General features: G+C 46.1%; 1 protein-coding gene across 1 annotated transcript; it reads right to left on the reverse strand.

The window, feature by feature from the left end:
* Positions 1-652: 652 nt before the first annotated feature.
* LOC144032079 (microtubule-associated protein 1S-like) lies at positions 653-25,788 on the reverse strand. The gene is made up of 4 exons (XM_077539739.1): positions 25,643-25,788; positions 4,065-6,691; positions 3,643-3,990; positions 653-1,967 (listed from the first exon to the last, which is right to left on the reverse strand). Exons 2-4 carry the CDS (start codon positions 6,522-6,524, stop codon positions 1,812-1,814), a joined length of 2,964 nt encoding a protein of 987 aa, XP_077395865.1. The 5' UTR covers positions 6,525-6,691; positions 25,643-25,788; the 3' UTR covers positions 653-1,811.
* Positions 25,789-26,422: the final 634 nt, after the last annotated feature.

Below are 26,422 nucleotides of genomic sequence, written 5' to 3' on the forward strand. Positions count from 1 at the left end.
AAACTGATTAATTATCAAGTGTTTTATATGTACAGTACTTTTAATCTTGTTAAGCATATCTTGTGTATGAAATGCGTATTACAGGAATAATGCTGCAGTGTCTTGACTACTCAAATATCATCTTGATTCCTGTAAGAGGAAACACGTCCAAACTTGTGTTCACTCCCTAAATGACATCTTCACACTTTCTCTTCAGGGCAAATATTATTTTTATATTTTATTTACAGAAAATCATCGCCACTCTTGAATCTTGATGATGTGCAAAATATTAGGGCCCGACTGGATTTTTTTTTTTTTTTTTTAAAGGGCTGATTATGATATTTGGCAGAATAAAATGATCATAAACGATTAATCAGCCAATTAATATTAAAAATATATCTAATGAATACAGGCAGAACATTTGAGTGATTTGCTTACTTTGTCCCATAGTATTAACTTTAACCATATTTGTTTTGTATTATGATGTCTTTTGCATTGCCAATCTGCAGATTTTTTATTTTATTTTATTTTATTTTTTGTATGCTTTCTTTTTTCGAACGTCACGCTTTTTCAGTTTCAAGTCTCTGGTTTTCAGTTTCAGGTCTCTTTTTTTTTCTTTTTCTTTTTTTTTTCTTCTCAGTTTCAACTCATTGGCACAGTGTTTTAACGTGGAGGGGCGGGGCTTTGACCACGAGAACGCCTTCCATCTTTTTAGGAGGAGAGAGCGCCCTCTGTCGGCTAAAGGCAATACCAGAATTCCCTGTGGCATATATGATACATAATTAGCTAGCGTGCTAAGTTGTTTACTACAGAAACAGTAACACTGACGCCACAAGGTTATATGTAGAAAAAGCACAGACTTACAGGCGGCTTAGGAGTTCCTGGTGAACTTATGAGTCTGACGATATGCCACAGGGAATTCAGGTATTGCCTTTCGCCGACAGAGGGCGCACTCTCCTCTCTCCTCTCCGGAAAAGCTGGAAGCCGTTCTCCTGGTCAAAGCCCCGCCCCCAACCTCGCGCCCGCCCCTCCACGTGAACTGGAAAAAAAGAGAAGTGAAACTGAAAACCAGAGTTGAAACTGAAAAACCGTGACGCTTGAAAAAAAAAAAAAAAGGAGAAAGTGTAACAACAACAAAAAAAAAAAAAAAAAATCTGCAGATTGGCATTGGAAAAGACATTGTAATACAAAAAAATATGGTTAAAGAAAATAGTGTTTTTTTTATGTTTGAATGTTATTTTTCAGTACAACCTTTTTCCAATGCCAATGCTTGTTTCAATGTCAATGAAGCTTTTTTCCACAATAACAATTTTTTTTCCAATACCAAATCTTATTGTCAGTGTTGTGGCTCCATAATAAACCAGCTAAAATCGGCCAATTTTTAAAAGCGCTAATATCAGACGCAAAAAAAAAAAATCAGCCGGGCCCTTACAAAATATGACTCTAGTAAATGTGACGACCATGACAGGCAATAATAATAAACAATGTTCTCTTGCGTTACAATCCCACTTAAAGCATGTGCAAATATCAACGGATTTACAATCACAATAGCCAGCCTGGGTGATCATTTACTTTGGTGGATTGGGTTCGTTTCACTAATCTTTGATGATACAGATGAAATGCTCTCTGATGGATCACAATTGGGGGGGAGAGGGGGGGCTCTCTCACTCTCTCCGACCATGTGATGTCATCAAGGATAGATTACATTGATACCGATGAACGAACGTCCTCTTCTGTTTAGCAGCACAAGATCATGCGACGCTAGCATGTACGTAGCATAAGAAAATGGATATGGTGATGGAAGCAGATGGGGTGGCGTCTTTCTGTATCGTTCAGAACTCGATTTTGCAGGCAGGGAAGGTGTCGTCCTGCATGGCCACGGTGCTGTTGGAGCCCAGGACCAGCACGCCCAGCTCCCTCTGGCGCTCCACCGTCTGCTGGTACCAGTCCTGCATGGACGCCGACTCGAAGGTGGGGATCAGCGTCACCTGCGCAAGGCACAAGGCGTGGCCAATAAAGAGTCGAAAAGGACACGCTCATCTTGAAATGACGTTATCCTTCCTTTGGAATTGAGACACATTAAAACATGCAAAAGATTTTCTTAGTATGAGCAACATGGAAAGTTTTTTTATTTGACTAATCAAATAATAAGTCAGACTCATTTTAAATGGCATTGTTTATAACAACTCATTTGCTCTCAAAAACGTATAAATACGTTCTATTTTAAATATTACCATACTCCCAAAGACGTAGTTATACGTGTTTATGTTGTTGTTTTTTTTATTCTAGAGCATATAGAAGGCTTTGATGCAGCCTCTGAACTGAAGAGAATGCTTAAAGCAATGGTAGTTATTACAAAAGCGGCCAGCAGGAGGCAGCAGAGTATAAGAGATCAACCTGGGCCATGTTGCAACAAGCTCTTTTTCCCATTGTTTTCAACAAATGTGTAAATAATGATGAAAATTTGTATATTCTAATGCTAATTGCTGTAAAATGGAAACAGATAGAATATACTTTTTTTTCCTGATGAAAGAAAATACTCTAATTTCTTTCTTTTGGTAGGTTCCATGTTTTCATAGCAATAGAATACAATATTCTGTAGGCCTTGCAAAATCAGTCCAAATCCAGGACAAAAACAAAAAATGTGCTGAGAGTGAATTAGTTAATTATTTAACTAGTTATTTCAGGAAATGAAAACAGTGAAAATGTAACAAATATGTTTGTAAGTGTCCAACTGATATGGATTTTTTTGATACTGATTTTAATATTTGGGAGAATAAATTTCAGGGAACCAATTAACTTTACAACAGAGACAAATTGGCTGGATTTTTGGAATATTTATGTTTTCTTTGTTAAAAGTTGTAATAAAGTTGTGTAAAAAAAAAAAATGTTTTTTAAATAACTAACATCGGCTTTGGATATGGATAGTGATAGACTGATATGTTTTTTTCAGGGCCGATGCCGATATCGATTATTAGTCATCAAGGAGGCCGATAACCGATATTTCAAGCCGATATTCATTTGCAGTAAAACAGAAAATAATAGCGTAAAAAAAACCAAAAAACTTTTCTTTTAATTTTAAACAGATAAATAATAGACAGCTTTGTTTAATTAAAATTTTTAACAGAAATTGTAGAAATTGTAGGGAACTTCCAGGGTCATCAGCATGTGTTAAGCTAAATTCAAAACTAAGCAAATAAATAAATAAATAAATAAGTTTCTACTATAAATAAAGTTTTCCAAAATTTCGAATTTTAGAAAGTGTTGGGACTTTCCAGTGTTTGCATTGAATAAATAAATAAATATTTTTCTAAAGTTTTCGACAGTAAATGCAGTTCTCCAAAATTTCAACATAATTTCTAAATTTATTATTTTTGAAATTATTATCTTTTATAAGTTAAAAAGTGTTGGGACTTCCCAGTGTCAGCAGTGACAAATGTATACAAAATTAAATTAATTCTAATTTTGGGTTTTCGTCAGGGTTCAAAAGATCTTTGCAGACAGTGACAACTTGTCTGAATAGATTCGAAATATCAACAAATAATAAATGTCTGTGAACATCTTACGAGTCCTGATGAAAACACAAAATTTGCTATCAGGTACCAGTGCCAGTCCTGGAAGTTTCCTGACACCCCTAGTGTGACGCCATAGAGGCGTTCTGACCTGCGTGGCGTGCTCCCAGCCCGTCTTGGCGCGGAGCAGCGCGTCCAACGTTTGACGCATGAGCTCCTCCCTCTCGGGGCAGTCGCCGCTGACAACGTAGCAGGACGAGCGGACGCTCTTGAAGAAGTCCACGCCCACGGTGGACGACGACGCTCCGGAGGGGACGTAGGCCAGATCCACAAAGACGCTCGTGTCCTCGGCGGGTGGGGGACACTGGGACTCCGATTCCGCCGATTTTGCCGGGCGAATGCTGGACGCACGTGATGACGGCGCGTCCTTTTTGGACTTTGTGTTAAAATTTTCCATCCGAGTTTTACCTGGACTCTGCTTCGTGGGGGCATCCATCACCTAAGAACATAAATAAATAAAGAAATAAATTAATAAATGTGTATGAGACATCTGTGGTAAAGCAACCAACTCACCCCTAGTGTTTTTCCACGCACTCCTCTCATTTTTTCTTTCTTCCCATGAGACCCAGGGTCGGACTGTGGGACAGGCATGGTGGTGTCAGGATGCGGAGGCAGCGGCGGGCTATCCCTGAGCCGGGCGGGAGGCGGGTCCCGGGGTAGGGCCTGAGAGCCGCAGAGGCTCGGCGGAATGCAGCACGACTCCTCCTCGTCTGAGTCCAGGACTCCGTCGGCCGTGGTGGACGGGCATTCCTCCGTGCAGACGGGTGCGTTTGATTCCCCCGGTGTCACGTCCTTGTGGATGTTGTCGCCTGAGCCGGAGTCCGGCACTTTGAAATGCTTAAACTCACAAGGGGAAACCAGACACAAGTCCACATCGTGAGCCGCCGTCTCAAAATGTAAGGTCCCCGGAACCAGAGGCCGCCCCGTTTCTGCCGCCAAAGACCTGAAGTTCTTCTTGGACATCCCGGCAAAGTGTCCTCCGTTGGGATGATGGCCGGTGTCGTCCGGGTCACGCTGACTCCCCGGTGCGGGCCCGTGCTCCAAAGACATGGACAGCGACTCATCCACTTCGGTGGACTGAGGCGAGCTCACCTCCGCCGGAATGGAGTGCGTGGAGGTGGTGGTGTTGGCCACCGAGGCGGACGGGTCGGACCCCCCGTCCTTCAAAGGGCCCAGGGAGAGGAACGTCAGGTGTTTCTCTCTGGGGTTGGCTTGGGCCGGCTTGGATGAAACATCGGGTTGGGCCGCGTCTGCCTGCAGCCTGCTGAGGGTGTCTCGGTTGCACCACTTGTCATCCGGTGAGAGACAGTACGGAGTGTGGCCGGCGCTGTTGGGCCGTGAATCGGGCGAGCTCTGCTCTACGGTCCTCTCCTCCGAGGTGGCCTGGTTATCCGAAGAGGATCGCGATGGCGGGCTGCTTCTTAAAGCACCGTCCAGGAGGGTGTACTCAGTCGGGGTCAAGTCCAACTCCGTGCTTGGCTCGTTCTTTGGCATCCCCGTTGATGCCGGCTTCAACGGGGATGGAAATGCGACCACCTTTGATGGTTTCTTCGCAACTCCAAGCTGGTCTGCAGGCTTGGCACCTTCTGAGACCCCCTTCCCTGGGCCGCCACAAGTCTTTAGCCCCACATCCACCTCTTCTCTTTCCGTCTCCTTCCGAAGTCGCAGAAAATCAGCAGTCGCATCGTCAGGGGTTGACGTTTTGGAGGCACAACGGGACTCTTTCTCTTCCAGCTTTGGCACGACTAGTTTGGCCTCAACGTTTGGTCTCGCAGAGTCGCTAAGTTGCACTTCGGTTTTGACCTTCTTGCTGTCCTTTCCAGGTGTCTTCTTTGTCTTTTTGAAGCCCGTTTTGGAATCGTTTTTGGCGTCTTTGTTGAGCTTGGTTTTGTTGTCATTCTTCGGTCTGGACATGAGGAGGGTCTCCTTCTTCCCGACGCCGTTCCTCAAGACGACGTTTTGCTCCTTGCCGCCTTGCTTTCCGTGCTTCTTAGCATCCTTCCCGCTAGCTTTCTTGGAGACATTCTTCTCTATGACCAATGGTTTGCCTTTTGCCTCTTTTCCCAGTTTGGTCGGCACCTCCTTCCCTTGAGGACGGACGCCGTCCTGGCTCTCTGTTGCTCTTTTAATCTTCGCACTATAACCCATCCTTTCCAGGTCTCCGGTGGTCACGATTGGTTTCTGGAGGAAGGCCAGGCTCTTGAGCTTCTCCAGGCCCTGCAGCAGTTTGGCCTGCGGAGTGATGCCGGGAAAGAGCACCCGGACCACCTTTTCCTGGGGGCACGCCGGGTGCCACACAAGGAGGGCGGACACCGAGGCGAGGGAGGCAAGGGGGACCCCTTGGGGGGCCGCGCCGTCCGGCCAGTCTCGCATGAACGTTTGGTACTCGTGGCTGTTTTTAGCTGGGCTGATGATGTACAAATCCAGCTGTCCCACGCCCATCTTTTGGAACAAGGTGATGGGCTCGGGTGGGACCAGCGGTGGTCGAAACATGGGTTGGGGTTGGATGTCTAATTTCTTTAACAGGCGTACGGTTAAAGTTGCCTGCTCTGTATTCTTCACCAGGTTGTCCACAGATTGCCGTTCCAGATGTAACCCGCCAGGGGTGTTAAAGAAGACCACGCCGAGCTCGGGGGAGATGAGCCTCGCAGACCCGCCGTCTTTCATCACGTCTACCTCCGTCTCGGCCACCTTCCTCTCCAGGAAGCTGTTGATGCCGCCCAGGTTGTCCGCGCCGGCGTGGGTCAACAGCAAGGCGTCCACGCGGTCCAGGTGACGCACCAGCTTCCAGAAACACGCCCGCCGATCCGAACCGCCATCCAGCAGCATCGTGAAGCCGTTGACGGCGAAGAAGGCGCAGTCGCCGCGGCCTGCGGGGAAGGCATAGCAGCACGGGCGAGACAACTTGAGGAAGCCCACCGTGGCGGGCGGAGGTAGGAGTTCGAACGGGGATGCTGCGCTCTGGGTCGCCATTCCACTTCCTTCTAATTTGAGGGGGGTGTACGTGAAGGGTGACGGAACCCTGGGTGGACTGGAGTGTCTTCCTGTTGTTGCCGGGGACGGCTCACCGCCAGGCCGAGCTTAAACAGAGGAGGTGAGGGAGAAGGTGAGGAAGCTGGGGCGTGGTCTTCATCTGAAAGCTGAAGGATAAGAAGGAGTTTTTGAGTCAACATCAGTGGATATTAACTCATTTGCTCGCAACAACGTATAAATACGTTCTATTTTAAATATTACCAAGGTCCCAAAAACGTATTTATACGTTTATGTTGTTTTATGCTAGATCATACAGAAGGCTTTGATGGAGCCTCTGAACTGAAGAGAATGCTTGAAGCAATGGTAGTTATTCCAAAAACGACCAGCAGGTGGCAGCAGAGTATAAGAGAACAACCAGGGCCATGTTGCAAAACGCTCTTTTCCCCACTGTTTTAAACAGATTTGTGAATAATAATGAAACTTAGCTATATCCTAACTTCTGCAAAATGGAAACAGATAAAAATATACTTTTTTTCCTGATGAAAGAAGAGACTCTAATCTTTTTTTTGGCAGGTTTCATGTTTATTCTATGGGCCTTGCAAAATCAGTCAAAATCCAGTAAAACACCCGGGAGCGAAGGGGGTTGCTTCAGTGAATATGGGTGGGGAGGGAATGAGTTAAATATCTACACACCCCTGTTCAAGCGCAGGGTTTTATAGGCTAATATCCAAATATGTCGGGGAAAGCCTACAAGAACAGCAAAACTTTAAAAGGTGGCAAGTTTTAACTTGACCCCCAATTAGATTTAAGGTTAAGGAGGTGTGCACACTAGTGCAACCACTTAAACGTCAGTTGTTTACCGGTATTTACTTTCATATGATTTGAGACACGGATATTTTGAGTTATGAGTGAGGTCAAGAATGAATCAAACTGGAACAAATCTTATAAAATTCCTCCAGCAGGTATTTGAGATTGCACCAGCAATAGCCAAAATCTATTGCAATTTTCTACCATTTTCACTTCCTGTATGTTGACCCAATACTTTTGTCCTAATGTAAAGCTTGTGGGTGGGTGTGGGGCTCTGTATTGTTTTCACTCCACTTTGTTGCTGCCCTTCCTTCCTTCCTAAGATGGCGGGTTACTATGGCGACAGCCAGTGGTGGGATATCAGGGTGGATAAATCCTTCCCTGCTGGCCTCAACCCTGCCAGAAGCACTGACTTACATTTACATTCTAAATGCTTAATTTGCTTCATGAAATTGTAATTAATTATTCACATCGGTTTATTGTTTTTATTTCCTAGCATTTCTGTCTTGTTTCCAGTATGTGTATGTGGAATTTGGATTGGTTTTTGTTTTTGGTCCATTTAGATTTCAGCCTTCATGGTGCCAAAGAGAAAAAAATGTTAAGTCAGAATTTTACAAGAATAGTTGTAACTTATAAGAAAAAATATGGAATTTTGAAGTATAGAAAAAAAAAGACGTATTAGTTGCAAAATAAGAAAAAATGAAACATTAAAACAATTAAGCCACCATTTTACAATCTATCTATCCCAATGTTGCATTTTTTTCCTTTAAAATCTCATGAAATTAATAATTTTGCATTCTTCTAATTTCACATTTTTAATTTGTAATCCCAATACGACCACAAGAGGTCGATAATGTTATCGTCCACTGTAGCGAGAACTAATACCTTAAAATAAGGCTGGTATCAGCCTGATAGAGTACTAGCCCATCACTAGTTGTATTTTTATAATAATATATTTTATTTTATTATTTTATAATAATAATAACAATAATAAAATAATAATCTTAAAGGGATACTTGACTCAGTGAGCCATTTTCAGCAGTAAAATGTTAATATTTTGTCTATAATTAATGTGGTAACTTCATTACTTTTCATGTACAATTAGTACCTTTAAAATGTAATTTGTCTACTGGCTGTCGACTGATGATGACATCACCTGTGGTAACGGCCAACCATGACTCAGGTTACTGACCAAACCCAGAAAACAGGTGAGCCGTGATTGGCCGTTACTGACTTCCTCATCACAGGTGATGTCATCATCAGTGGACAGCAAGTAGAAAAAAAAACTTTTTAAAGGTACTAATTGTACATTAAAAAAAATAATGAAGTTATCACATTCATTCTGAACAAAATATTACCCTTTCACTTCTGAAAAGGATTCAATGAGTCATGTAACAGTTGTTGTATGTGACGGGTTTCCTGATTGTGTACACGCTGGAAGGATCGTGTTGATGCTTTTCCACTCCTTTTTTAAGTGCTTTGGCGCCATCTTGTGGTATTTACATGCAATCACAACCCCCTTTTCGGGGAAAGCGCCAATTATTTCCGGCACGATGACTGTATCACGAGGCCGTGTGATGGGAGAGGAATTGCCGTCGACAGGCTTCAAGTCGCCATCCCAGGATGCAAATACCTGCAATCACCAACAACACTTTGCTGTGTGCACTTAAGCTGAAACGGCCTCGGGCTCATTAAAATTGATGCGTCGCTGGAAAAACGCTTTTGACAGCAGAGAGAACCTCGCTCCCTGTTCACCACTCACTTCATTAGGTACACTCGTGCCACTGGAAGCAATGTTTCCTTTTGTATTCATAATATGTATGAATTTTACTGAAATCATATAAAAATGTAGCATAATAATAATTTTGTTTATAAAATAAATAATAAAATAATCTAATAAAATTAAATAAATAGTAATAAATACAAATTTTTATCATTTTTTTCATTAAATTAAGTCAAAGGATACACTCATTTATGTTTAAAAATAATTTAAAAACACATCTAAATGAATTATGCAAAAGCAGAAAATTCTTACTATAGTATATAAAACAATGGGGAGCATACAAATGAATATCAATAATAATAAAAAATAATAATTTGTTCAAATACAAAACTAACAGATTAAAAATGTGCATACGTAAATTACACAATGTATTCATTCATATTAATTAATTTATGTATAAAATAATCCACTGGCATTAATTATATATTAGGGCGGCGTGGATCAGTGGTATGGTGGTTGTCTCCCAAACCAGAGGTTGTGGGTTCGATCCCAGGCCATTGTGATCACGTCGAAGTATCCTTGAGCAAGATACTGAACCCCCAATTGCTCCTGATGCTGTGTCATCAGTAGGTGAATGGGTAGTCAAAATGTAAAAGCGCTTTGAGTGCCTTAAAGGTGGAAAAGCGCTATATAAATGAAGTGCCAAGTGCCATAAGCAGAAACACTGTGTAACAACTATTGCCTAGGTCCATTTCACCCTCTAATTTTTTTTTTTAAGTTTGCTTCTCCTGAAGCAAATTCTCTGCAGTGCATGAATATGCCAATGCCCAGACAGGATCCAGCCTGGTCAGCTCTACAGGTGGTCCTTGCCACCAACAAAACTCTTTTGAAGCCGCTGACCAGGTGACAAAGGAATTCATGCGTCTGCCGAAGGAGTGTATTTCAAGCAGTCTGCTCGGAGCCCGAACAAATGGCTCCAATGGTTTGGAATACACAAATGACCGATCAAAGGAATGTTCATGACTTCTTATCAATCACAAAAGGATACTCTGGCGCCTCGCCCTTCCCGGAACGTCTAGATGGAGCAACAACACCTCCAAGTGGCGAAACTTGGAACTATCCTTAGTGACAATTCACATAAGTAACCGCATTTTACACATTTATATCATGATAATTCTTGACAGACAACTGAACTACGAATGATTCATGTTATATCTTTGTGTGTATGAACATCCTATTTCATGTGTACTCCATAAAGAATGAAAGATAATCAATGTCTCTCAGTTCAGTCAGATTAGACAAGTAGAAGTTACCTCACAAGTTAGTTTATGATGCATTAATTACAATGTGTGTTAAACGGGTTGTGTGGGAAAACTGATTTGCCAGACTGACCAAATTTAATGCCAAATTATTAATCTTTTTAATAATTTTCCTCTGAGAGTCTGCGCGAGCGAACAGAAGGGTGTGCCTTCACCTGCTCGCCCCACCCAGAGACTATAAAAACACGAGCAGACCACTGCCCGCTCTCTTCTTTTTTTTGCCCTCCTGCTCTCTTGCCTGTTCCGGCTCTCACAAGCCTCTTCCAAAAACTCTGGCCCGACTTGCAAGTGGGCCAGCCAGGCTGCTCGAACCCTTTGTCTAAGAAACTTGCAAACCACGTGGCTTTTTCTTTCCTGGCAGGATCCGTTAACGAGATCGGATCCTCGCGCCACGCCACGCCAAAGCAAGTGCAAACTGCAACGCTGACTAAAGACTCTTTCGTTTTTTTGTTTTTTGTTCCACTATCGGTGCTCACCCGCCCGACCTTCTCGGTCCCGGGTACACTTGCAACGCACCGCCGGACTCAAGGTTGTGCACCTAAGCCGCGCACCGCACCTGCTACTCGGTGGCGCTCCGCCGCAGTGCCAACGCACCTCCAACGGCTGGCCTTCCCCGTACGCAGGCGCGTACTGACCGAGCTGCAACACCTGAGCTCGGACAGCTGCCCAGCAGAACCAACCTCGGCGAGGATCAACCTCGCCGGATCACCAACCAATCAAGGGACGAGCCGCGCAACTACGTCAGGCCCCTGGCGCGGCTCCCTCGCTAACCTGTGGAATAAACCTTTTTTTTTCCTTGCATTTTTCAACGAACATTGACTCTTTTTTTCCCCCTTGTCAAAAGGGCCGCCACTTCTGTTCGTTGCTACGCAACTCCAGGGCTCGTAAGTGCGCTTGATTTCTACCTCGGCGTATCCACTGTGTGCCACTTACGTTTGAAACATCACAAATCTGGCAGGTCAAATTTTCTCTTTTCCCTGTTTCTTTATTCATTCGCATTCCTTCCTTATTTTCATTCGCTTTATTTTATTTCTTTTCTTCTGACGGTAGAATAGTTAGATAGGCAGTATTTTGATTCTGTAGTGTAGCAATCGTGAATAAATGCATGTTTTATAAACTTTATTCCGCCTAAGTCATCTGTGTTTCCGAGTGGATTATTATTCTTTTGTTAGTACAACGAACCACTGAATATCGAGTGTGGCGACTTTAGATTATCAATGACTGATAAAAGAAGGATTTTGGTCGTTGTTTGCTCCTGTTAATACGAAGCAAAACAAACGTGGTGCCCCAGAGGTTATTGAGGTAAATACAATTTACCTCTGTAACGTCCAGATTATTAATTCGTCCAAAAGACGACCCAATTATCGCTACATAATGGTGCCCCGAGTGAGGCTACAAAACATAAGAAGATCCACTCGAAAATACAAGACTTTGGACGTGAAAAGTAAAACGCATTTCACGTAGTGTACCTAATCATTTATCTCTGTGCAAAAAGGTAAACATTTCTTCTTACATAGAACGGCACTGACTTTCCCCTTCAGCTTTGAATCGAGCGTCTGGTTAGCCGCCATCTTGCGTGTGTTACCACGGAGTGACGTGCTATAAGTAAACGAGAGTAACGGGATTGATTGTTGGAATAAAAGTAAGAGCCGGTCACCGTTTGAAAAAATAGTGGCTTGTATTTGAAAACGTACGTGATAGAACTCGAGTTGTGCAACTTTTAAATTTCAGCTGGCTGAATTTGAAGTTGTTTGTCTTTGTGTTGTTGTGTTTCCGGAAATTGTGGGAAGTCACGTGACAGCCTACGTGCGTCGCGTTGACCCGACTCGAGTTACGTGCTTCGGAGTAGCTAACCGCGAGCAACGTAAACGACGTCCGAGTCACTTTCCCCGTGTTCCTCCTACACCTAGCTTGTGGGAGAAGTTTGAGTCGTGACTGAGCTTTTGTAGCCGCCGACTCAAAGTTTCAGCTCGTGGCGAGCGGATTAACAGAGCGCTAAGACGTTAGCTGCTTACCTGTACCGTGTACGCATTTCCACAAGGTGGCGCCATAGTCCTTGTGAAGAGCTGTGTGGCTCGTGGAGGCGTGGTTGAGTACCTCCCCCTCCCTTCTCATTGGCGAGTTTGAGCCACGCCTGTAGACGCCCCGAAAGGGAGCGGGTCTCGCAGGTTGTCAGCTGTCAGACAGCGTTTGAGCTGTCAATAGACAACTGACCCCCCCACTGCTGCTTTAACGCCGGTGGTCCTTGCTCCGCGATAATTCTGATTCAATGTCACTTCACATTGCTTTTTGAATTGTTTTCCGTGTCGAGCGTTGTACTTAGTGAGTGTCGTCACCGTTAGTACACAAGGATAATAAAAAATTTATCCACGTCCGATTAAACGCAGTTGTAGGCTTAATTGACTGTTTGCGTTTAAGGATTATAGTAATAGCTGACCGCATTCTAGCCTTTTACGCTGCCTAGCGTGAGAGTAATTACGGGTGCATCAACAAAACATACTGCTGGGTCAAATTAATACAAAGGAACTATTTACACTATTGTGTTTTTCTTTTTTCTCCTCTTTTTTTTCGTATTCCCTTTTATCCAGTTTCATACTAGGCTAACTAGCTATATTCTTGACTTAACATTCCACTTAATTTCAGGTTTTGTGTTTGTTTAGTTGGTTTGGTAGACCTAGTACTATTATTATTATTTTCTTCCCTTTTATTTGTTTTCTTCTAATTTTTATCCATTATTTTTAACTTTGTTGTTTTTGTTTGTTCTTTTGTTTTTGTTTTTCGGTTGTGTCTAGTTAATAAGAAGGTGTGAGTTCGAATGAGCTATTATTAGAGAGGCAGCTCTAATATTTCTGTATAGTTCTGCAGTTTTTGTGTCCCAAAAACCCCGTCCACAGGACATTTGCATGAAACTGTACGGACACTGTAACCAGTCATTTGACTAAGACTATTAACCCCTTTTAAGTTTATTTCCCCCTTTTTCTGTTTTATTGTTTATTTAATTTAATTTTAATTTCAACTTTTAACTCGACTTCCAAAAAAAAAAAAAATTTTTTGTTTGAATTTTTTTTTTTTTTTTTGATTTAGCTTTTGGGATTGACCGCTGTAACATTTTAGAGTTACCCTGTCCCTCGTTTAAGCTATTCTTTGCTGAGTGAGTCAAGTTGAAGTTAGTATTATTATTATTTTATTTTATTTTATTTTATTTTGCTTTATTTATTATTTTATTTTTTTGTTGCCGTTTGTTTTTGTTTGTTTTGATAACTGGAATTGATTTCTCCCAACTATAGTGTAAGCTGTGGGTTGCATAGCCCACTACAAATCTTTTGCTTTTGTGGCAATTCCCCTTTTGATAATTTGAACCCAGTGTGTATTGTTGACGATAATACTTGATAGCGGTAGTTAGCTAACTGCGTACGCTGATTAACTAACTATTAAACGCTAGTACAAGTGTGATCGTTTAAAAAGCTATTGACAATATGGCATCACTCCGAGAGACTCCCAGCCCCTGTGAGAACCTAGATACCTTGGCTCAACTGGTGCAGAAGCTGACCAAGGACTTCTTACCTGGATACGCTGAGTCTATTAGGGATGCGGATGTCAATACGCTAAATGATAACCTCGCGCAGCTCATGAGTGACGCTGAGACCAAAGCCCCAAAGGACAAGTCACTCATTCGAATGCTCGGATGTCTGACTTTGAACCTTGCCGCACACTTGAAGCTGAGCGATACCGAGGACTGTCAAGTGGAACACCAACTTGACATGGCACAACAGCAGAGCCGTGATGCCACGGCACAGCTTGAAGCCGCCCACGACCGAGTGAAGGTCATGGAGACCCAGCTGGATGACGTTAAAGCGCAGCTGGATGAGGCAGAAGCCCGCGCAGATGCGGCGCTAGCCGAAAATCTGGGCAGTGATGTAGATGAGTCTGCTTCCACTGACGACTCCCATCAAAAGATTGGTGAGTTAACCCAAACTCTCGCGTCTGCCGAAGAGACGAATCGAGAGCAAGAACAACTGCTGAGATCCGCGGCAAATGAAATTCACAAACTAAAAGCAGAGGTGACTGACTTGACTGAACGACCGTCAAAAGACCAACTTCGGCTAGCAGAAGCTAATTACTTTCGGGTGAGTTCGTCGCTAGCTCAGTCAACCGATGAAGTGAAGCGCCTCCAAGTTCAGGTACAGACCTTTAGGGAGGAACGTAATGCCGAAGTGGACCGCTCATATGACCTGCGAACCAAATTAGCATTGACTGAAGCCGAGGTTACCCGCCTCCGACAATGCCAGCAGGAATATGAGACAGAGTTAGCTCATATTAAACATGAGTTACAACGCGCGCAGCAGTTGCATGAGGTCTCCCGAGGAGCCTCCCGGCCGGGAGATCCACCCCCACACAGACCTCCTGATCCCAGAGCCACAGCACCACAGCTCAAACTGCCACCTGAGTCTGGAACCGCTTGGAGGACGCCGCCAGTGACCACCGCCGCTTTAGGCCTGGCACCTCCAATGGCCGCCTCCCCACACGCTTTCGGGCCATCAGGTGATGACAGTTTCCAACGTGGACCCATGTCGACTCCCCCGTTGGAGGGACAAATGGGCGTGGCCTGGAAAGATTTGGACAAGCTGGCTCGAAATATAACCAAATTCGAACCGAAACCAGGGGGGTCCCACAACACAACAGAGTACTTGAAAGACATCAACTATCATCTCCAGCGGTTCCCAATGGCAACCGTGGAAGATAAGTTGTACTTGATCAAAATGACGTCCAGCCGAGCAGTCAACAGACTGCTGGAACGGCAGCCCGCTGATGTGTTGTCTGACCCCTTGGCACTGCACCAAGCCACCTCACGCGAGTTTGACAGTTCTCCTGGGTTGTCGGGCATGGAAGTCGCCATGTTCGTCAAACAGGGAAAGCAGGAGGCTCCTCAGGCTTTCTATAGTCGTCTTCGCGATGCCTATTTTGGGACTCGTAACGAGCCCAACATGGAGGAAGATCCTGGTTTTAAAACGTTGTTTGTCCGAAACCTCCAACAAAACCTTAACCACTACTTGGGACTGGCTTTGTGTCCTGAGACACTGAATAGCTCGCAGCTACGTGACTTAGCAGCTAGGGGCTATGCAAAGCTAAAATTATCCGCCCCCAAGGTAGGCGACGCAGGAATTTATAAAGTGGACGTGGGTCCTCCTTCAGAGCTGGAGGGAGCTTGCTCCTTTGCTCCGAGGGAAGACCAGACTAAATCCAAAAAGTCAAAACAGTCCCGCGCCCCGCGAAACCGGAAACCGCGCTCCAAAACCGACTACTCGCGTGACGAGAAAGCGGACGGAGAAAAGCAAGCTGACGACCGCCGGCGCTCCAAAGTTGCTAAAGGTAAGCCCGATTCGCGCTATCATCCAAAACGTGATAAAGTTGAACGCGCGCCAGCAACCGATTCCTGCCGCGAGTCCCGGAACCGCCAAGCCGACTCCGAGACTGACCACAACGCAGTTGCCAACGGCATATTGAAGGCACTCCTGAAATTGTCAAAAGACTCGTCAAAAGACCCGCCTTTATGACTAACCGACGGCCGGATGCCCACTGAAGTGACCCACCAGCAGAGGTCACCAGAGGGGCCTCCAGTAGCCGACACTCAGACACCTACTAAACTGCCTTCTGACTCAACAATATTGGTACTGCAGGCTGATCCAAATACAGCAGACCCGCATGTATCGCGATCAACCGATGACGTGAGACCGTTCCAACAGCTTTTAGGTGACCTCACCACCAGGGGGATGGCTCGTAAATTCTATCTGAGCGTCACCCTGGAGCGAGCTCTAACCTACGAAGCCCTTGTAGATCCCGCCGCGGACATCACGGTGATGTCCAACACGGTGTTCGAACAACTCCGCGCCGCGTCACAAGCTAACAGTCGACCGCTCCGCCTACGGCGGTGCCCACTCACCGTTAGCGCTTTCTCACCTACTAACACAAAGCTGGAATCTGTCGCGATGGTACACTGGTCCATTGGCCCCATGGAATTCATCCATCCAGTCTATGTGGGACCCATTGAGTCAGTCCCCCTTCTTATTGGCCAAGACCTGTTGTTCCGCTTCCAACCCATCATAGACTACCAGAGACTCCAGATTTGGGCCCAGGTGCGGCAGGCCCTGCCGACATTTCCTTCGGGCCCTGACCAGGCTCAGCTCTGCACTGTGACTCGGGCGCAGCCACCCCACGGGGAAGCAGACGCCCCCACAGGGAGCTGGGACACGACACAGTCCAAGGCAGGACCCCTCGCGTCCCCGACAAAGGACCGGCTGAGAAGCCACGACACCTTTCTTTGTGACCTTGACCCACCCCCGCCTGATGCAGGGTACGCCCCGCGCATCATCGGAGGTGTCCACGTGCAAGGTGCACCTGTTCTTGACGCCGTCCTCGCCTTGTGGGCTGACAAATCAGCCATTTCTGCAGCATTCGCTGACAACTTGCGAGATCTTGACCCAAACATTCTTTTCGTCTCCAAGTCTTGCCGGTTTCCGTTGAACACGGAACCTCCTCTCACAATAACCGCAGTGGGCGTGTGCGCTTTAAACCTTCAGTGGAAGCAACACTCACTGACCCACTACTTCTTGGTTGTCCCGGATGCGCCTCACACCCTTTTCGTGGGTGCAGATTTGCTTGTTCGTCTTGCCGCCCAGGTGGACACCATCAACAACGTGCTGTGGTCCCTCACCAACTCGGAACCTCTAGCTTGTGTTCCCAGTCTTCCAAACATGAAGTCCGGACAGACCGTCCCAGATGCTTGCGAAGTCTTAAATGAGGATGAAGTGATCGCTCCGGCGACCACGATCAACATTCCGGTTCGCTTGGTGACACGAGCTAACCAGGTCTTGAATGCTCGCTCCGCTTTCTTCCAACCTTCTTCGGAGTTCATGAACCTGTCGTTACTCTTGGAGGCCACGCCCATCGTGGACGCCTCCCTCACCACTCTGATCTTGGTTCACAACCCCCTTTCGTACGACGTTCGCATACCAAAAGCGACCCGTCTGGGCCTGCTCATCCGTTCCGACTTCCACGACTTCACTCTAACGGTGCCTGTGGTTGGACACATCCCATCGGACTTGTTCTTGACTGAAGACACCGGTGGCCGAAGACTCACCAGGCCATCTCAGCTTGTTACGGTCAACCCTGCCGGTCCCACCAACGATGAAGACATCACCCGGGTGGACCTGGGGACAGACCAACAACTGGTGATTTATGCCTTGAGCGCGTTGCCTCCAACGCCCTCTAGCATTCCCTCTGGAAACCCAGAGAGACCTCAACCAACCACGACTCCAAATGGGGACCTTCAACCGTACCCAGAGTTCGAGGCGCACCTCCAAGAAGTTCTGCACCGCGCCGACGCGCTCCGGTCCGAACAGGACCGCGAACGGTTGCGCACCGTGTTAATGAAATACACACCGTCTTTTGCCAAGGACTCCTTGGATTGCGGGTTGACGGCACTACACGTAGTCCGCATCCCGACTCAGCCCGGCGCTCCTCCAACTTTCGTGCGCCAGTACAAGATTCCGATAGCTTCTTACGAACCAGTACAGAAGACTATCGACGCCATGCTGGAAAAGGGCATCATTCGCCCCTGTAACAGCACCTATTCGGCTCCATTGTGGCCAGTCTTGAAGCCAAACGGTACATGGAGACCAACCATTGACTATCGCAAACTGAACCAACAGGTTCCTCTTTCGCGATGGCCCATGACACAACTTGAACAGGAACTTCCCAAGGTTCGAGATGCCAAATTCTTCACCACCATCGATGTGGCTTCGGGGTTCTGGACGATCCCAGTAGATCCCAGGGATCAATACAAGTTGGCATTCACCTTTGGCAACAAACAGTACACTTTCAACCGGTGTCCATTCGGCTACGCCAACTCGCCAGCCGAATTTAACATCTTCCTCAACAAGGCGTGCCCTGATGCCGCCGCCAGGGGCAACCTCATTTATGTCGATGACATTATGATGAGGAGCTCCTCTTTGGATGACCATTTGATGGAAATCGACCACGTTCTTGGACAGCTGTCTTCTGCAGGTGCCAAACTGTCCCTCCTGAAAGGTCAGTGGTGTCGCACGAAGGTCAACTACGTGGGGATCTTGGTTGGGCCGAACGGGATTGAACCACAATCCAGCCGTATTCAAGGCCTTCTTGACATCAAAACCCCCACCGATGTGTCAAAATTGCGCAGCTTCCTTGGCGTGTGCAACTATTCGCGCCAGTTCATTGAACACTTTGCTGACATAGCACGCCCTCTTACTAACCTGCTGAAGAAAGACACGCCCTTCGATTGGGGTGACGAACAAAACAACGCGATGAATATGCTAAAACAAAAGCTGGGCTCCGCTCCCTGTCTCGCGTACCCCGATAGCAACAAGGAATTTTTCTTGGAAGCAGGATTCTCCGACCATTGTTTGAGTGCGGGTCTATACCAAATGTACGACCAGGATAAACGCGTCGTGGCGTACGCCAGTAAAACGTTGAACGGCCCTGAGTTGAAATACTCCGACTGCGAAAAAGCCCTGCTTTCCACAGTATGGGCAATCAAACATTTCTCAAACTACATTGGATGTCAAAAAGTAACGATTGATACTAACCATCATCCGGTTACTTTTCTTAACAACCAACGCATTCGAGACGGTGTCGTAACGAACGCGCGCATTGCCGGCTGGCTTATGGCGTTACAAAGTTACGATGTTCGAGTCCGGTACGCGAAAAACGCAAAGTTACCGCTGGGTACCGATCTAGCGATTTGCCAGAACTGTGTGTCAACTTCCCCGACCCCGCCGACAGACGTCGCCGTGGCACCGATGCCGGAATTCACGCGTCACCGCTATTTTGAGGAACATGTCTGCAAAGACATGCCTACAGCTTACGTGGATGGCTGCTCTTACCACCACCAAACCCAGCTGCAGGCTGGGGTGGGCATCGCTTGGGTCGACGACACACCGTGCAAACCACTGCTATTCCAATTGGGCCCCCACTCTTCTCAATATGCGGAAATCGCTGGCATCCTGATTACACTCAAATTAGCAGTTGAACACGGTGTCACGGTGCTGGTTATCTGCACTGACTCAAACTATGCCCGCCTCGCCTTCACCTGTCATCTACCGGTGTGGCGTCGAAATGGTTTCCTTACGTCAGCGAAGAAACCCGTTAAACACCGCGACCTCATTTTGACATGCGACCATTTGGTTTCCTCCAATGATATGCATGTCTATTGGAAAAAGGTCCGGGGACACTCAAAAGTCCCAGGACCTGACAAACATTTTAACGACCTAACGGACACGTTAGCCAAACAAGGGGCCCTCAACGGGACTCCTTGGACATTTGATACAGCTTGGCTGCCCACCCAGCCCACCCTGGAGGTCCACGTTCTCACGCGCCGCCGCGCTGCGGCCGCCGCTGAGTCTCGCGACGCCCCCACACGGACCCCTACGGGGCCCGTGGCGTGCGTACCGCCCGTCCGAACCTCCGACTTGGTCGCCCAACAGGCCGGCGACCCCGCGCTTTTCAAAATAATTCAGCACCTTTCTGATCCTGTCGCCAACCCCGTGTCGCCTGACGCGTTGAGTGACGACAGCGACCTCAAAGACTTGCTCTCCGTGCTGCAAAGGCTGCGTCTCGTTAAAGGCCTTCTGGTTTATGACTCCGCGTCTCCGCCTGCCCTGCGGTTGGTGGTTCCACGGAGCCAAAGGGGGGTCTTGCTAACATACGCCCACGACGCGCCTTATGCAGGCCACCGCGGATTCAAGGCCACTGTCACCGCACTACAACAGGTGGCATACTGGCCGCGCATGCATAATGATGTAGCAACCTACATCAAAGGATGCCTGGTTTGCTGCCAGTTTCAGCCAGCAAACCCGAGTCACCGAGCACCACTCCAACAGAAAGGAGTCAACTTCCCATGGTCTGATCTCCAAATTGATTGGGTGGGACCACTGGTCAGATCTCTGAGAGGGAACAAATACTTTCTTACAGTAGTTTGCGCGTTCACCAAGTGGGTAGAATGCCTGCCTGCTCCAAACGACACCGCACACACCACTGCATGCCTGCTGATGAACCACGTGTTCTCCCGTTTTGGGTTGCCCTCACGGGTTAACTCAGACAGGGGAACCCACTTCACAGCCGAGGTGATGCAACAACTTTGGCAAATGCTCGGAATCAAGGCCCAGTTGCATATTAGCCATCACCCGCAGTCATCAGGACAGGTGGAGCGGACTAATCGCACCGTGGTAAATTTGCTGAAAAAGTTTGTTGTTTCCAACCATCGGGACTGGGACACCCGACTCCCACTGATCCTCATGGCAATTCGAGCCACCCCTCACGAATCCACAGGGGTGGCCCCTTTTGAAATGATGACCGGACGGCGAATGACGCTCCCCCTGCACCTGATGTACCAGCCAGGCGAAACAAACCTAGCCACGGCATACACGGCCTCCCAGTACGTGGAGGACTTGCAAGCCCACCTCCGAGCCACGTTTGCATTTGCCCAACAACGGCTTAAGCAAAGTGCAGAAGGTCAGAAAACCTACTACGATAGGAAAGCCTCACAAACCGAGTTTGAAATAGGTGATCGAGTATGGTATTACTTGTTCGCGCAACCAAATGCTAATACTCCGCGTGCCCAGAGGGGCATCGCCCGGAAATTTCTTCCCCGGTGGTCAGGACCATACGAAATCGTCGACAAACTGTCACCCGTCGCCTATCAAATTAGGATGAATAAAGGACGTCAGGGGGACCAACTGAGATGGGTCCACCGAAACCAGATCAAAAGTCACTGCGGGTTTGAACGTCTGAGAACGCGATCGAGCGAATCTCAGGACCAGCATACGTGCGGAACTGACAAAGGGGGGTCACCAGCCGACTCCGAGTCAGCGACCCAACCGCCACCTTCGACAGACGTGCCAAATTCCGCCGACCGACCTCGCTGACTACGATGTTTGAAAGTATCACACGTGCAAAAGGGGGGTCAACACCCCGCTGCACCTACCGAACCCCTCAGTGATACCATACCGAGCGACGCTAATCCGCTTGTCTTTGTTGATTGCGAGAGGTTAGCATACTGTGTTTTGCTACTTATTTGCAGACGCTTGGTGCAACACTTAAGGATACGGTCCTAGCTGTAACACCGATAGCATTATGCAGAACTAGACTAGACAACTACAAAATGATTTGCAACTCAAATTCAAAAGATTATGTACACTCAAGGTGTTATGATACTTATGAATGGTATGCTGCGTGAAATCAGTTTTTGCTAGCCATGAAAAGCTCCCCCGTACTTAAGGCCTTCAAAAGCAGGTCAGAGTACTCTTTTTAAAGCGTTAGTGAGTCTAGCTAATCTAACTAAGCCCCTTTGCCTTCCTTCCCTTAGTCTAGCGCAACTGCCAAGGATACTCTGATTTTTTTTTTTTTTTCCTTCCTTTTGCTCCCTTTTCTCCCCTCCTCCCTTTCTTTCCCTTTTCCCTTCAGTTATTCTTGGATAACGCACGACTTTTTGGGTGTTTAATTACGCCATAGGAAGACGCGATAGCTAAGTACCTAGCAACGATAGTGTCGCGCTAACCGACCTAAGACTTTTTTTTTTTGACGAACACCCCCAGGGGTGGAGATTTGCACCGACACGCAGGTGCCTGAGACAACCTCCCCGTCTTTATAAGAGAGTTATGGCCTGAGTATAGTCCCGGGTTTTTGAGTTTAGAAGGCGACAGCCTCTTTTCTCGTTCTCTCTCTCTTTTCTTTAATTTGCTGTTCGTTTCCCCTAGTTACTCATAATATGATACTAGCCTTATAGCCTTAGGAAAAGTTTTCTTCCTTTTCTTTTGTTTGGAATTTCGCGTCTTGCGTCTTTCCCAGGCCCGCGCCTGTTTTGGGACCCGAGTCCCTCAGTTAGCTGACACAGTACCAAGTTAGACACACTGTTAACTGAATACACATAGAGACACATTGAAAACACACAGACGTACCCTGCACACACATAACCAGGCAGAGGTTAGGGAAAAGTGGCACCAGTGGTATGTCTTCAGTGTTGCAGCAGAGCGTGAGTGGGACTCCGGCCGGCTGACCGTGGCCTGGACCCTGGCCACGCATCATCTGGACCCGCCAACCTGGACATCCTGAAGATTCATCCCGCTTGACGAAGGGGGGTCTGTAACAACTATTGCCTAGGTCCATTTCACCCTCTAATTTTTTTTTTTAAGTTTGCTTCTCCTGAAGCAAATTCTCTGCAGTGCATGAATATGCCAATGCCCAGACAGGATCCAGCCTGGTCAGCTCTACAGGTGGTCCTTGCCACCAACAAAACTCTTTTGAAGCCGCTGACCAGGTGACAAAGGAATTCATGCGTCTGCCGAAGGAGTGTATTTCAAGCAGTCTGCTCGGAGCCCGAACAAATGGCTCCAATGGTTTGGAATACACAAATGACCGATCAAAGGAATGTTCATGACTTCTTATCAATCACAAAAGGATACTCTGGCGCCTCGCCCTTCCCGGAACGTCTAGATGGAGCAACAACACCTCCAAGTGGCGAAACTTGGAACTATCCTTAGTGACAATTCACATAAGTAACCGCATTTTACACATTTATATCATGATAATTCTTGACAGACAACTGAACTACGAATGATTCATGTTATATCTTTGTGTGTATGAACATCCTATTTCATGTGTACTCCATAAAGAATGAAAGATAATCAATGTCTCTCAGTTCAGTCAGATTAGACAAGTAGAAGTTACCTCACAAGTTAGTTTATGATGCATTAATTACAATGTGTGTTAAACGGGTTGTGTGGGAAAACTGATTTGCCAGACTGACCAAATTTAATGCCAAATTATTAATCTTTTTAATAATTTTCCTCTGAGAGTCTGCGCGAGCGAACAGAAGGGTGTGCCTTCACCTGCTCGCCCCACCCAGAGACTATAAAAACACGAGCAGACCACTGCCCGCTCTCTTCTTTTTTTTGCCCTCCTGCTCTCTTGCCTGTTCCGGCTCTCACAAGCCTCTTCCAAAAACTCTGGCCCGACTTGCAAGTGGGCCAGCCAGGCTGCTCGAACCCTTTGTCTAAGAAACTTGCAAACCACGTGGCTTTTTCTTTCCTGGCAGGATCCGTTAACGAGATCGGATCCTCGCGCCACGCCACGCCAAAGCAAGTGCAAACTGCAACGCTGACTAAAGACTCTTTCGTTTTTTTGTTTTTTGTTCCACTATCGGTGCTCACCCGCCCGACCTTCTCGGTCCCGGGTACACTTGCAACGCACCGCCGGACTCAAGGTTGTGCACCTAAGCCGCGCACCGCACCTGCTACTCGGTGGCGCTCCGCCGCAGTGCCAACGCACCTCCAACGGCTGGCCTTCCCCGTACGCAGGCGCGTACTGACCGAGCTGCAACACCTGAGCTCGGACAGCTGCCCAGCAGAACCAACCTCGGCGAGGATCAACCTCGCCGGATCACCAACCAATCAAGGGACGAGCCGCGCAACTACGTCAGGCCCCTGGCGCGGCTCCCTCGCTAACCTGTGGAATAAACCTTTTTTTTTCCTTGCATTTTTCAACGAACATTGACTCTTTTTTTCCCCCTTGTCAAAAGGGCCGCCACTTCTGTTCGTTGCTACGCAACTCCAGGGCTCGTAAGTGCGCTTGATTTCTACCTCGGCGTATCCACTGTGTGCCACTTACGTTTGAAACATCACAAATCTGGCAGGTCAAATTTTCTCTTTTCCCTGTTTCTTTATTCATTCGCATTCCTTCCTTATTTTCATTCGCTTTATTTTATTTCTTTTCTTCTGACGGTAGAATAGTTAGATAGGCAGTATTTTGATTCTGTAGTGTAGCAATCGTGAATAAATGCATGTTTTATAAACTTTATTCCGCCTAAGTCATCTGTGTTTCCGAGTGGATTATTATTCTTTTGTTAGTACAACGAACCACTGAATATCGAGTGTGGCGACTTTAGATTATCAATGACTGATAAAAGAAGGATTTTGGTCGTTGTTTGCTCCTGTTAATACGAAGCAAAACAAACGTGGTGCCCCAGAGGTTATTGAGGTAAATACAATTTACCTCTGTAACGTCCAGATTATTAATTCGTCCAAAAGACGACCCAATTATCGCTACAACTGAATATATCAAGCACAAATATATCTCAATGAACAACCATAATACGAATTAAAAATATCTAAAAATGAATTAAATCAAATTTAGAAAATTGACATCACAAGACTAAATCCCGAAAACAGATGAGCTGCGACACGCGCAATGCGAGCCCAAAGGCAGTTTGACGGCAATTACAGTTGACAACAAAATGGCCGCCCCCTGACATGGATGAGATTGAATGAATTCATCTGCTTAATTCTTATTCCACAAATGCAATATAAATCAGAGTCTTGATTCCCGATGAAAAATGACATTTTACGAGTTAAACTCAACACCCAAAAAGTTTACCTTGAAATTTTGAAGTTGGAAGTTGAAGTTGTAACACTCTAATATTTGCTGTGTATGCATCATAACTAAATATGTAAGAACTTAAAACAGATCAATATATGAAATCAAATTTAAATTTAAAAAAAGAAAGAAAATTATGGAAAATGTACAGGAATCATAGTGATTAACAATATGTGAATCCAAATGTAATACAAAATATGTATAAATGATTTACAAAAATATCCGGTCAAGTGGTGTTCGTGGCGTATAAAGAGTCATGTATAAAATAACATTAATTCATTTCAATTAATGATATAAAAGCAGAAACACTACAAAAGAGAAAAATATGCAAGTTGTGCAACATTAACAGTGTGACAAAATCTGGTTTTCTAAATTTTATTTCCTTATATCCTAATGTTACGTATATTTCTTTCCTTATGGCATTCTTTGGGGAAATATGATTTTGAGAAGGAACAAATTCAACTTGTATCTCAAGGCACCATTGTATTGTGTTATGGAAAAAATTGTGTATACCTAATATTATGGCCTGTGATGGTCATATTTATATAGTCGCCTTTACCGGGCACATATTGAACAGATTGAAATCAGCACGGACACACGCTAAAGGTTTTTGCTTTGGTATTTTTGATTTATGTCGCTGCAGTATGTTATTCCAATAAAAATATGATTGTAAGGTCGGATATGCTGGCCATCCATGCTGATTGATTGACGTACGCCCACCGGTGTCGCAATCATGCCGCGATTTCTTTCCCTCAATTATTATGATTTGTGTTCAAATCTACAAATATGAATTGAAGACGTACCTGTGAAAATGTATTTGTGCGACGAAGGCGACTAGCGAGCGTTCGTGAGGCGTCCTGCTCATTCCTCCTCCTTCTCCTCCTCTTCCTCAGCCTTCCTCATCCTCCTCCTCCTCCTGCAACCGGCTGTTGGGCGCCATGTTGGATGGTGACCGTGACGTCATCAACTGCCCTGCCCCCGAGAAATGCGCGAGGTCGATAGAAAGGAATTTATATATATACACAATTTTTGCGTTATTTAATAAAATAAAAGAAAATAAAATCTTACTATATAGAAAATACAGTCAAAATATACTCATTTTATTGCACATTGTGTAAAAAAATTATAGAAAAACAATTCAGGAAACAAAAGCAGAAACATCTGCATATAATTTAGTCGAGAATGTAATTGACAAGGCGGGGTCAGGTAGGACTCAGACGCAGGCGTAAGGTAGGCCACCAAGGCAGCAGGTTTATTTCCGGCCAACAGTGGTCTCCTCTCAAACTGAGAGGAGAACAGGGAGGGGAAAAAATGGAGAACAAAAGGCGCTCCACTAGGGAGGAAAAAACAGGCAAAGGGTACTGGGGACAACAGAAAGCGCTCCGCTAGGGAGGAAAAAGGGCACAAGGCAAAAGGGGTAACTAAAGGCGCAGCAAAAGGGAGGAAAAGGCACAAAAACAAGGCAACAACGCTAGGCAACAGGAACAAGGACATGAGGACTGTGGACGCTTCCATGCACTGACGGTGACACTTCGGCACAGAGGGGAGAATGCAGCTGGCTTTTATTGTGTGGGTTGATTGGT

This window comes from Festucalex cinctus, chromosome 12 (genome assembly GCF_051991245.1).
Source record: "Festucalex cinctus isolate MCC-2025b chromosome 12, RoL_Fcin_1.0, whole genome shotgun sequence".
Lineage (NCBI taxonomy): Eukaryota > Metazoa > Chordata > Actinopteri > Syngnathiformes > Syngnathidae > Festucalex > Festucalex cinctus.

What these genes read in the sequence shown, in the direction of transcription:
- LOC144032079 (XM_077539739.1), bottom strand. Translation starts at nt 6,524, where the DNA reads ATGGCGACCCAGAGCGCAGCATCCCCGTTCGAACTCCTACCTCCGCCC. An exon ending in TGCGTGGAAAAACACTAGGG is followed by an intron (nt 3,991 to 4,064) that starts GTGAGTTGGTTG and finishes TTATGTTCTTAG; the next exon opens with GTGATGGATGCCCCCACGAA. An exon ending in GCTGGGAGCACGCCACGCAG is followed by an intron (nt 1,968 to 3,642) that starts GTCAGAACGCCT and finishes TGCCTTGCGCAG; the next exon opens with GTGACGCTGATCCCCACCTT.